The sequence below is a fragment of the Passer domesticus genome, chromosome 23 (genome assembly GCF_036417665.1).
Source record: "Passer domesticus isolate bPasDom1 chromosome 23, bPasDom1.hap1, whole genome shotgun sequence".
Taxonomy (NCBI): Eukaryota; Metazoa; Chordata; class Aves; order Passeriformes; family Passeridae; genus Passer; species Passer domesticus.
The window spans coordinates 3954030-3965640 of NC_087496.1; the positions used below are offsets into that span (position 1 = coordinate 3954030).

General features: G+C 53.5%; 1 protein-coding gene across 1 annotated transcript; it reads left to right on the forward strand.

Annotated features, from left to right (window-relative positions):
• Positions 1-21: 21 nt before the first annotated feature.
• On the forward strand, positions 22-10978 carry VPS26B (VPS26 retromer complex component B). The gene is made up of 6 exons (XM_064397926.1): positions 22-421; positions 4151-4307; positions 5406-5570; positions 6322-6497; positions 7130-7272; positions 8134-10978. Exons 1-6 carry the CDS (start codon positions 199-201, stop codon positions 8278-8280), a joined length of 1011 nt encoding a protein of 336 aa, XP_064253996.1. The 5' UTR covers positions 22-198; the 3' UTR covers positions 8281-10978.
• The last annotated feature ends 633 nt before the right edge of the window (positions 10979-11611 follow it).

Here is an 11611-nt window from a genome sequence, read left to right on the forward strand (position 1 = left end):
GTGCGCGGTGCGCGGGTCCCGCCGCCGCCGCCCCGGCAGCGCTGCCGCATTGCGGCCCCCCCGCGCCGCCGCCGCTGTCGCCGCTGTCGCCCCGGCTCCGTCCCCGGCGTCGCCGCCGCTGTCGCCCCGCGCAGCCCCGCCCCGGCTGCGATCCGCCAGCGGGGCCGCGGGGTCCGCCCCGCGCCGCATCCCGGGACCATGAGCTTCTTCGGGTTCGGGCAGAGCCCCGAGCTGGAGCTGGTGCTGAGCGACGCCGAGAGCCGGCGGCGGGTGGAGCACAAGACGGAGGAAGGCAAGAAGGAGAAATACTTCCTCTTCTACGACGGCGAGACCGTGTCGGGGCGGGTGGTCCTCACCCTCAAGAACCCCAACAAGCGGCTGGAGCACCAGGGCATCAAAGTGGAGTTCATCGGGCAGATCGGTGAGCGGGGCGGCCTGCGGGCCCGGGGTCCCCTCCTGGTGCCCCTCGTGGGTGCCGGGAGCAGCGCCGCACGGTGCCCGGGGTCCAGGGAGGATCACTGCATCCCGCAGGTGCCAGGGGTCTGGGGGGCATTGCTGAGCCCCGTGGCACTGGGATCCCTGCGGGGGCCAGGGATCCAGAGAGCATTGCTGGTGCTGAGAGTCCAGGGAGCATCACTGCATCCCATGGTAACCCACTGGTACCGGGGGTCTGGGGGCATTGCTGTGCCCCATGGCACTGGGATCCCACTGGTATTGGGGGTCTTGGAGCATTGCTGTGCCCCATGGCACTGGGATCTCACTGGTACTGAGGGTCTGGGGGCATTGCTGTGCCCCATGGCACTGGGATCTCACTGGTACTGGGAGTTTGGGGGCACTACTGTGCCCCATGGCACTGGGATCTCACTGGTACTGGGATACTGCTGTGCCCCATGGCACTGGGATTTCACTGGTACTGGGGTATTGCTGTGCCCCATGGCACTGGGATCTCACTGGTACTGGGGGCAGTGCTGTGCCCCATGGCACTGGTGGTGTTCCTGTGCCCCATGGCACTGGGGTCCAGCTGGTACTGATGTCATTGCTGTGCCCCATGGCACTGGTGGTGTTGCTGTGCCCCATGGCACTGGGGTCCAGCTGGTACTGACGGCATTGCTGTGCCCCGTGGCACTGGGATCCCACTGGTTCTGGGGGCATTGCTGTGCCCCATGGCACTGGTGGTGTTGCTGTGCCCCATGGCACTGGGGTCCCGCTGGTGTTGAGCGGGTTCCCCTCGCTCCCGAGTGATGCCCGGCTGCACGCAGCATTCCCATGGCTGCTGGACATTATTCCGCCCTCCGAGCTGGGCAGCCTGGCCTGTTCTCCAGGCTTGAGCCCTGGCAGGAGGAAGGGCATTCCAGTGCTTTTCCAGGTCATTGTTCTGCTGTCCTAATTTCTCGCTTCTGCTCGGTGACCGGTTTCAGCTCCGAGCCGGGCGCGCTTTGGTTCCGTCCTGCAGCTGCAGGTCAGCCCAGACCTGCTGCCAGCGCCAGCTGCCAGGCCCTGCTCCCCAGGCTGCCTGTTCCTGCTCCTGCCTGCTTCCCCCGTGTGCCTGCTGATCCTCTTAGGGATGCTGAGGGTGCTGATGGGGTGGGTTTTGTCCTTATGTCCCTTTTACCTGGGTGGATCACCTTTCCTGAGGCTTGCAGGCTCACCCTGGCTGATCCCACCTTCTACCCCACGCACCCCTGCACGGTTGGTCGGGTGACTTCAAGTTGTTCAGAACTTGTGATTATCTGTGCGTGTAACCGATTCAGGTTTAATGTTTCCTGCTTTCGAGGGGGGAAGGCAGCTGCCACACCCACTCCTCCATCCGAGCGGAGCTGTCCCTGCTCCACGGACATGCCTTGAGCCCCACAAGCCAAAATAAGTTCAGGATGTTCCTTCCCCTGGCTGCGTGCGAGGCCTCACATCTGTGGCTCTCTGTGCTTGGCTCTAAACCTCAAAATCACTGCTGGAGCCAGGGGCCTGCAGCCTTTGCATTGCAAATTGTGTGGTGAGGGAAATGAGCAGGAGATTTCCCACCCAACCCCATGCTGCTGTTTGAGTTTTATTGGCTTTGCTTGTGCCTGACTCTGTTTTTTTTAAAGGAGGGGAGTGTGTGAGTGATGGCGTGTAGGTGAGGCTGTTCACCAGGAGCCAGGCTATGAGCTCCTATTGATATGGTTCCCAGTGGAAATTAAGCATGAACTTTGTTTCCTGCTCCACTGTCTCTGCTGTGCTGCCTTGCCTGCAACTCATTCCCTGTTTTGGAAGACTTTTGAGCCATGCCTGCATGGGATTACTGCTTTGTCTGCACATTATTGCCCAAGCAGGGTGTGTTACAGCTGCTGTGGCTGCACGTCAGTCCGTATGCCCCTCAGGCCTTTTTGATAAATCACTGAAGTTTGTACCACTGATTGCATTTCTCAATGCTTTCTATCTCTATTCTGACTTTTTGCTGCTACCACGTCAGCATGGAGGTCAGACAATTTAACAGGCGGGGGACTGGGATGTGGAGGAAGGATGTTTTGCAGAGAAGATGCTCTAGGCTGTGAGTGCTGGTCCTGCCTGCTCCCAGGTGAGCACAGAACCCATTCCAGATGGCTTCACCTCTGGTGGCTGTGGCCTGAGCAAGCCACTGAAATGCTGGCAGGTTATTTTCTCAGTCTGGAAACCTTATAGCTCTGAAAACCTGAAATTACAGCTTATACCTGTTTGACAGGCTGGAGTGTGGGAAACATCACTCTGCTGAAGGCTGCAGGGTGCCAAACATGACCTTCCGAGGTGGCAGAGAACTCAGTGCACTGACATCTGCCTCCCCTTGCTTTTTTGATTTGTGCCTTCTGCATTGTGTGTCATGATGGTCTGGGCTGATTCCTCTGTTTCTGTGGCTGGTTCCTCTTTTTCTGTTGGCACGTGGCTTCTCCCTGTCACATCAGCGAGCACTTTCCTCTCAGTGGACTCACAAATTCAGTGCACAGAGAGAGGCTTGGTTATTTATGTCACCTGCCCAGCCTAAAGGGCTTGGTGACATTTGCTGTTGTGCGTAAGTCAGGGGAGCTCTAGTGCCAAAATTTCCATTAGAGAGATAAGGTGAGCAAAGGGCTGTGAGGAGCAGGCATCACTTAAAAGCTGAAATCTCATTGTGCATCTCAAGGAGGGCTGAACTGCAGTTCCTGAGCACCTCTGTGCCTCCTCTGCACAGTTTAGTGCTGACACCGAGCTTGTGTGAGTGTGACTGTGTGATGACTTAGGTTTTTGTTTCCCCATCTAAGCAGAAAGGCTTTGCCTTGCAGAAGGACTGTGTGGGTGTCCTGTAGGCACAGGCTCACACGCTGGGCTGGGAAGGGCAGGTTTCATTGATGGGTTTGGGTAATCCCAAGCTGTTCATGCAAATTGCAGAGATTGAAGAGTTTTGTTGCTTTGTCTTGAGGCTGAAAACTCGGTGGAGGTGTGGAGGATTGCTTTCATTAAATGAGGAAACCTGTAGTTTCCTGCTGGTGTGGGAGGGTTGTGGGGAAAAGCGAGGCAATGCTGGTCACTTGAGCTGGTTTGAGCAGTGCTTCCAGAGGTGAGAGCTCTCCCCTCACCGTGCTCACATGGCCATTAATGTGTTGTCCATGGGCTGCAGGAGCAGTGGATTCAGCTGCCTCCCCACACACAAGGTGGTTTGCAGCAGGATCAGCATTGTCGTTTATTCCCTGCTGCAGCTCAAGGCCACTCAAGCTCTTTGCTTGATGAGCAGGATGAGCAGGAGCAGTGGAATTGTTGTGTCCCCTCAGTTTTGCTCTGCCACTCTCTGTTCCAGACAAGCAGTGGTGGTTTTTCCTCACAGTGACAATATCTTTGGCCTGCAATACAGTGCAGAAGATTATTGGAAGGGTTTGCATGAGCTGCAAACCATATTTAATATTGATAATAGGCGACTCGTGCCTCCCCAAGGCAAATTCTTGATTTATTGTAGTAAAGGAGGCTGTGTGGACCTTTTCCTTCCTGTTTCAGGGAGGAAATTTGTGGCCTGAACCTGGCTCTGATGGAGAGCAGGGAACAAGTGCAGCTCCCCTGGTAGGTTCTGTGAATGCTGTTGAAGGAAGGAGTGACCCGGACAAGAGAGCTGCTGAAAATCTCCTGTGTCACGTGGGGTCAAGCTTAACCTGGATTTCCATTTTCCTAGAGCTCTACTATGACCGAGGGAACCACCACGAGTTCGTGTCCCTGGTGAAGGACCTGGCCCGGCCTGGGGAATTCACTCAATCACAAACCTTTGACTTTGAGTTCACACACGTGGAGAAACCTTACGAGTCCTACACGGGGCAGAATGTGAAGCTAAGGTGAGTCCCGTGCCCTGGCTGACCCAATTCTGCTCTGTGGAAGTGCTGATATTCACTCTGATGGTGCAGAACTCCAAATTCATTCTGGGGGCTGAGTTGTATAAGGCTGCCTTTGAGGTCTTTACTTTACAAGCATGCAGCAGGCTCTTTATGGAACTTGTTTTTCCCCTTTTGAGTGACAAGAGAAATCAGCCCCTTTTGAATCAAATACTTGCTAATTTATTTGATAATTCAAAAAATCAAAATAAACTGTTTGGTTTAGTCTCCAGTGGGGATATTTTTGCTGTAATCAGTCTTGTCAACTTTAATTGTGCTCTGTATGCAAACAGATGCTTCGCTTGTGCCTTGTTCATATGTTATAAATGATATTTCACATCAAGGCACTCAATCGTCTCAAAATCCTTTCACTGCCTTCAAAGTGGGGGTTGGAAAAGTCTGAGATCTGCACTGGGAGGTGTGGCTGTGCAGCCTGATGTAATCTTGCAAAAGGGCAGTGGTTTTAACATGTGCAGGCTGTTCCTCAGATCCCCAAAGTGGGGCTTAGGTAACCCAGGCTCACAAATGCTTGGGAGCTGAGAGGATTCTGCTTTTCCATCTGAAAATTCCCTTCTGCCTTTTCCAGTGGGGGGTGTTGGCTGCTCCAGGGGCAGGTACACATAAAGAGCTGGGGGTTCTTTTGCTGTGGGTTTATTTTGTTCAGACCTGGACTAAAAAAGAGCAGTGTAACAGCAAATGACATGGGAAGAGGAACTTCCTTGTTTTTCTGCTTCCTGGTGGCAATTCTTTGGTTTCCTGCTTATTTCATCCCTTTGGACATTCCCCATTCCCTGTTCTTGAAATGCTGGCCCTTCCCTCAGCTGTGCATGAGCTGAACTGAGCACCTCACCTTGCCAAGGAGAAAGCTCCAAGCTTCTGTGGGGAAAAGGAACTTTCTCAGTGGATCTGTTGACATGATCACAGGTTTTATTTAGACTTGCAGTCAAATCCATTTCAGCTCTTTGCATGGATCTGTGTAGCAAGGCTGCTTGGACAGTGCAGGCCAAGCCCCCCAGCCCCTGTCCCTGGTGTCACCCTGATGGGAGGGGACTGTCCCTGCAGGTATTTCCTCCGTGCCACCGTGAGCCGCAGGCTGAACGACGTGGTCAAGGAGATGGACATCGTTGTGCACACGCTGAGCACCTACCCCGAGCTCAACTCCTCCATCAAGATGGAAGTGGGCATCGAGGACTGCCTGCACATCGAGTTCGAGTACAACAAGTCCAAGTGAGTGGCTCAGGAGCAGCTGGGGGCTCTGGGGACCCACCTGCTGGAGGTTTCCTCAAAGGAATTCCGTGTCCACGTGCTCCAGAGAGGCTGGGAGACAGCTCAGATCCTCCCTGGTCTGTGGGTTCCTCTCCTTTCCCTGTACCTCTGGATTAGGGAATGGGAAGCAATGGCTGTGAGCCTGGAGCACAGCATAAAATTCTTGCTGTAACACTCCCTGTATCCAGATCAGTGCTTCCAGGTGTCTCCAAAAGGCAATGGTTGCTCCTTTCCAGGCAATACAGCTGAAGTGGGAATTAACTGCAGCAAAGAAGTAGGGAAGAGCTCTTTTAAACTACTCTTAGTGCATCTTTCCCAGCTGGTGCTGGCAAATCTCCCTGCAAGTGGTGGTTGGTCAGAGGTTGGACTTGATGATCTCAGAGGTCTTTTCCAACCTAAATGATTCTGTGATTTGGGTTGGTTTTAATTGATGTAAAATACTGAGTTTGGAGCCTTTGCTCTTACAGGGGTTTCTTGCAGATATTCAGCCTGAAGCAATGTTTTTAATTTATCTGCTCATGCTAAATGTTCTTGTGGGTTCCCAAAAGAGCAGAGGATGGAAAGGAAGGGCTGGTTGCTGGTGGGGGTGGTTGATTTGCCATCTGCTGGAGATGAGAGCAAAGTGCCTGCCCAGCAAGTTCCTGCACGTCAGCCTGAGCCTTGCTCTGCTGCACAGGGGTTGATCCTGGTGTTTCCTCCCCTCTCGTGCCAGGTACCATTTAAAAGATGTGATTGTGGGGAAGATCTACTTCCTGCTGGTGCGGATCAAGATCAAGCACATGGAGATTGACATCATCAAGAGGGAGACAACGGGCACGGGGCCCAACGTGTACCACGAGAACGACACCATAGCCAAGTACGAGATCATGGATGGGGCACCTGTGAGAGGTGAGAGGCCACAGCAACCCCCAGCATTGCTCTTCTGGAGCATTTTGGGGTGGGAATATGGCTCTTGCAGTATCTTCTGTGTGCTCAGCATCCCGTTCCACTGTTGTGGGTTCAGAGCAGGGGATTGATCTGATCCCCTTCCTTCTCCAGTGTGATGAGGAGCAACTAAGACAGAATCAGTTGCAATGACTTAATTCTTTTGATGAAGCAGTGGCAGAACCAGCTATAAATTCACAGTTGGCATGGGCCAGCAGCTGTCATTGCTGCAGCTCAGAGCAGAGGTGGTGTTCTTGCTCTGTGCCAATCTCCTGTGCCACTGTTCTTTGCCCAGCAGAGTCACCTGCTAGAGAAAATGTCACCTTACTCATTTTTTCCTGCAGTGCTGTCTTGATGCAGGTCCCAAAAGAGTCCTGTGCTGTTAGAGTGGAGCTGGAATAGCTGTCAGCAGGGGCAGGATCTGGCTGAGGACCGTGCATGCTGGTTTCTGGAGGGAGTTGAGGTCTTCTAGCTCATGTTAGTCCACTTGTGGAAACGGTGACAAAGGTTGTGGCCGTGTGAGTTGGTGTTCTGCTGCTGCTCTCCTGGTTTCTGTCTGCATCCTGTCTGTGCTGACAGCTCTGTGCCCTTTCCAGGGGAGTCCATTCCCATCAGGCTCTTTCTGGCTGGCTACGAGCTGACTCCAACCATGAGGGACATCAACAAGAAGTTCTCTGTGCGTTATTACCTCAATCTGGTGCTGATCGATGAGGAGGAGAGGCGCTACTTCAAACAGCAGGTGAGAAACAGAGCTGCTCTTCTCCTTGCACCTGTGCATGGTCCATTGGGATGCTTTTACCTACTGGGCCTACTGGGAAGGACCTACTGGGAATTTGGGTGTGATTGTGTTCAAGGGTCCCAGGATGAGGGAAGAGATGAGAATCTTGACTCCATGTTTCAGAAGGTTATCATTATATTATGATATTATATTGTATTAAAATGCTATACTAAAACTATACTAAAAAGAATAGAGAGAAAGGATCCATCAGAAAGAAGGAAAGGAAAGGAAAGGAAAGGAAAGGAAAGGAAAAAGATCTTGTGACTGCTCACAGCCTCAACACAGGTGGCTGTCATTGGTCATCAACTAAAAACAATTTCACATGCTGGGTAAGCAATTCTCCAAATCACATTCCAAAACATGGAGAAGGTGAAGCTTCCCAGCTTCTCAGGAGAAAAGATCCTGGCAAAAGGATTTTTCATAAAATATGTCTGTGACATTTGGGATTCAGCAAGTGGAAAGATAGTCTAGAAGAATGTCCATTTCGGGACTCATCACATGGAAGGATGATCTAGAAGAATGTCCATGCAGGTCAGATGTTTGTGGTGGTGAGGAGGAGTGCCTGCCTGGGATATCTTCTCTTCTCAGTGGTGGAGCTTCTGTGCTTCACCATACCAGTGGCACTGGAACAGAGGTGTTGTGAATGTCCTCTGGGTGCCCTGACCCCAGGGAGGAGCTTTCTACCTGAATTTCGGGCAGGCTGTGGGTGGAACACGGAGCCTGGTTCGGCCTGCGGGGCTGGGTGGGGCAGCAGCAGCTCTCAGCAGAAGCTCTCAGCAGAAGGTCCCACGAGCCCTGACAAGCCTTGCCGTGTCCCTGCAGGAGGTGGTGCTGTGGAGGAAAGGGGACATCGTGAGGAAGAGCATGTCCCACCAGGCCGCCATCGCGTCGCAGCGCTTCGAGGGCACGTCCTCGCACGGCGAGGCCAAGCCCCCCGGGCAGCCCGCGGACAACAACGGCCGCCAGTGAGGCCGGGGGGCACCGGGAGCCCCCGGCGCCCACGGGACACGCCCGGAGACTGCAGAAATAAATACCCGGTTTTGATTCATTCCTTTCTTCGGAGGACTGGCGGGGTGGGACGCGGCGGGAGGGCTCGGCCAGCTGGAGCGGAGGTGCCGCCGTGGCGCTTCCCCGTCCCTCCGATCCTCTGGGAGGCCATGCCCCGAGCTCCTGATCTCCTCTGTGCCCCGAGGGCCTCGCTCGGGCTGCGGGGAAGGAGAGAGCAAGTGGAGGCCCAGGCTGCCGTGTGGAGGGTGCTTTGGGGCTGTGCAGGATGGATGTTTTCCTTGCCTTCCCGAAATCTTGCCTGGGGAGAGCGGCGCGGTGATGAGCTGGATGCTGGAGGAGGGATCAGAGACTGGCGTGGCCTGCTGGAAACCTCGTGGTGTCGTCCCCTCGCTGCTTCCCCTTCTTCCTCTTCGTGCTGGCGTTGGATTCCTTGCCACAAGCAGCTGGATGCTGGAGGTGACTCGGCCCTGGGACTGCCACCCAGCCACGGGGAGCACGGGCAGGGCCGTGCTGTGTCCCACCGGGAGCTGTGGCTGGTAGGAGGGAGTGAGATGTGGGTACAGGAGGAGGTGGGCAGAGCAGTGACGGTCCCAGTGCTCATGGGCGGGCAACAAGTGGGGCCAGGAAGGCTCCAGGCCGCGAGCTGTGCCTTCCTAGTCTTGTCCTGAGATCCACACTCGGCTGGTGCTCTTGTGCAGCTCCCAGGTGCTGCTGCAGAGAGGTTGGAGAGCAGCTCTGGAGCTCTCGGGGGCTCTCCTGTGGGGGGGTTTATGCTGCCCTGCCTGTGTCTGTGTCCTGGGGACAGAGCAGGCTTTGTGTGGGGATGGACAGCAGCGTGGGGACATGGGTGTGTGGTCTGGTTTGCTGAGGTTTGCTGCCTCGTGCCTGCAGGATGAGGGTTAGTGGGGACAGAAGGTGCATGCAGTTGTTGTGGGAGGCTCAAACAGGCCTGTGTGGGCTGCTGGAAGGAGCCAAGCAGCACCTGGAAGGGTGGCAGAGCTCTGATTCCAGAGACACATTCCTGAGGCCTGAGCTGAAGTCACCAGCAAGGTCTGAGAGCATGCAGTGAGCTGAGAACCTGAATGTGGGTTTTCTTTTTTAAAATAAGCTGCTTTTAGCCTTCAGCTAAGTAGACTCATGAGAACATTCCCAGAAGGAAGTCATTCCTCCATTAAAAATCAGATGTGGCTTTGTAGACTAGATTGACTGAGTTTGGAGGATGTCCATCCTGTTCAGCTGCCCTTCACCAAGCAGGTGGTGAGACCTCCTACCCAAGGGAGAGACAAACCTGCACCAAGTGCTGGGATGTGAGCTCTGTCAAGTGGGATTTGTCTGGATTTCCTTGAGTTTGTGGCTTGCTAGTTTGTCCAGCTTCCTTTTGGCTCTGGAATCAAGTTCCTCTGTCCTACAGCTGAGTGTAGAGCAGGTGTCTTGCAGCTGGGAAATGGAAGTGTCTGCTTTGTTCAGTGCTGGTGGAGGGAGTGGGGCTGGGGTGGGAAGGGGAGCTTTTTATGTAATGACAGCTACTGTATTTCAGTGATAAATGTGTGTTTCTGCTTGCCAAAGTAAGTTATCTTTTCCTCACCACGTGCAAGGTTGTGGTTTGTAGTAGAGCTGGCTCTGTAGAGGACACTAATGCTCTCATCTCTGCTGAATGCTTGTGCCACCCCTGGTTCTGCTGGGCCCCACTGAAGACATGGCTGCTTGTCCCCCCACGGGGAGTCTGTGCCATGGGCTGGGGCAAAAGCTCACAACAATCACCCTGCTGTGCCAGGGCGAGGGACTTCTGCCATGGCAAGGGGCCCTGGATGTCACCTGGGACACTCCTCCCTCCCCTGGGGGGAACTGGCTGTGCTGCAGCCAGGCACAATCCTGTAGGGACAAGAGAGGCTCCTGTGGGAGCTCTTGGGGATAGCAAACTCTTCTTCTAAGGGGAACTGAGCACAGCAGTGCCCTTACAATCTTCTTAAGCTTCCCTCCAGCTCCCTCCTTGCCTTTATTCCTTTATTCCTTTATTCCCCTGCATTGTAGGCCATGTGGAAGGAAAGGAACCTCCTGGCTGGAGATGTCTCTGCATCCCAGGAGTGGTTTTTTCCTGCCTGTCTGGGTGTGAGATCATTGCCTGGCTGTAAGGAGAGGCCTGGTCAGCATCTGTTCATCACTCCTGGAGGGTTCCTTTGGAAAAGGTGCATGAGCCTGTACATTGATTTGGGGGATTGTTCCTACTTTGTCTCTTCCCCCATGTCCCTGTGTGTGGAACCAGAATTCGGAAACGATCCCCATTTTTAGTGAATCTGAAGGACCACTCAGCCTGGTAGCACTGGGCCCTGTTTGTCTGGGGTGGAGCAGAAGTGCTGAGCATCCTTAGAGAGAAGCTGGGGTCACTCCAGGACAAGGTACTCCAGAGCAGTGTTTTGGTAGCATGTCCAGGGGCACTCGTGTCCCCTGAGCTGGTGGTTCTGTGCTGTACTTGGCTCATTCCCTCCCTCCCAGGCAGAGGGGAGTGGGCAAGTAGCAAACCAAGCAGTGCAAGTTGTAATTAAGCCTCTGCTGTGTTTACATGTTTCTTAATTCGTCGTCTTTTCAATGGCTGTATTTTAAAACTTGGGTTTTTTTGTCTCTCCAATTAAAAAGAGCCAGCCCTGGCTGTCAAATGCTGTGCATGAGTTTGTCTGTTGTTTTATATTGGGTTGGGTTGGTTTTTTTCCTGTGGTATGAAGAGATTTCTCTTTAAAAGTGCCACAGTGTGCAGCTCTCAAACATGCTGAAGGAGTTTGTCCTTTGTTATCTTTTTAAATCCTTGGTCTTTCTTTAAGCTGTGTCACTGCTTGGCAGCTGTGCTGGTGGAGGACCCATGTGGCTTAAAAATTAGCAGGCTGGCTTTATTTTCTTCCATTTCCCTGATGTCAGAACTAAAATAACATGGGAACTTCGGTACCTGCAGGAAGTTCCCTGTGATCTGCTTTGTGTATCCATCTCCACAGAGACTGTTTACAACAGCATGCACTGACAGGGCCAGGGGGAAAGGCTTCAAACTGACAGAAAATAGTTTAGGTGGGATGTTGGAGAGGAATTCCTCCTGATTGTGTGGCTGCCACATCCCTGGAAGTGTCCAAAGCCAGGCTGGACAGAGCTTGGAGCAACCTGGGCTAGTGGAAAATGTGGCAGGGGGTGGAATGAGATGATTTTAAGATCTCTTCCAATCCAGGCTATTGAATGATTCTACATTTTCTGGTTCTAGACAGGACTCAGGGATTCCTTCCTGCAGAAAAATGTCCCTCTGCAGCACATG

Excerpts from the sequence above, each read along its gene's own strand:
- VPS26B (XM_064397926.1), top strand. The coding sequence starts at position 199 with ATGAGCTTCTTCGGGTTCGGGCAGAGCCCCGAGCTGGAGCTGGTGCTG. Across the intron at positions 422-4,150 it reads GGAGTTCATCGGGCAGATCG|AGCTCTACTATGACCGAGGG; the intron begins GTGAGCGGGGCG and ends CCATTTTCCTAG. Across the intron at positions 6,498-7,129 it reads GGATGGGGCACCTGTGAGAG|GGGAGTCCATTCCCATCAGG; the intron begins GTGAGAGGCCAC and ends TGCCCTTTCCAG.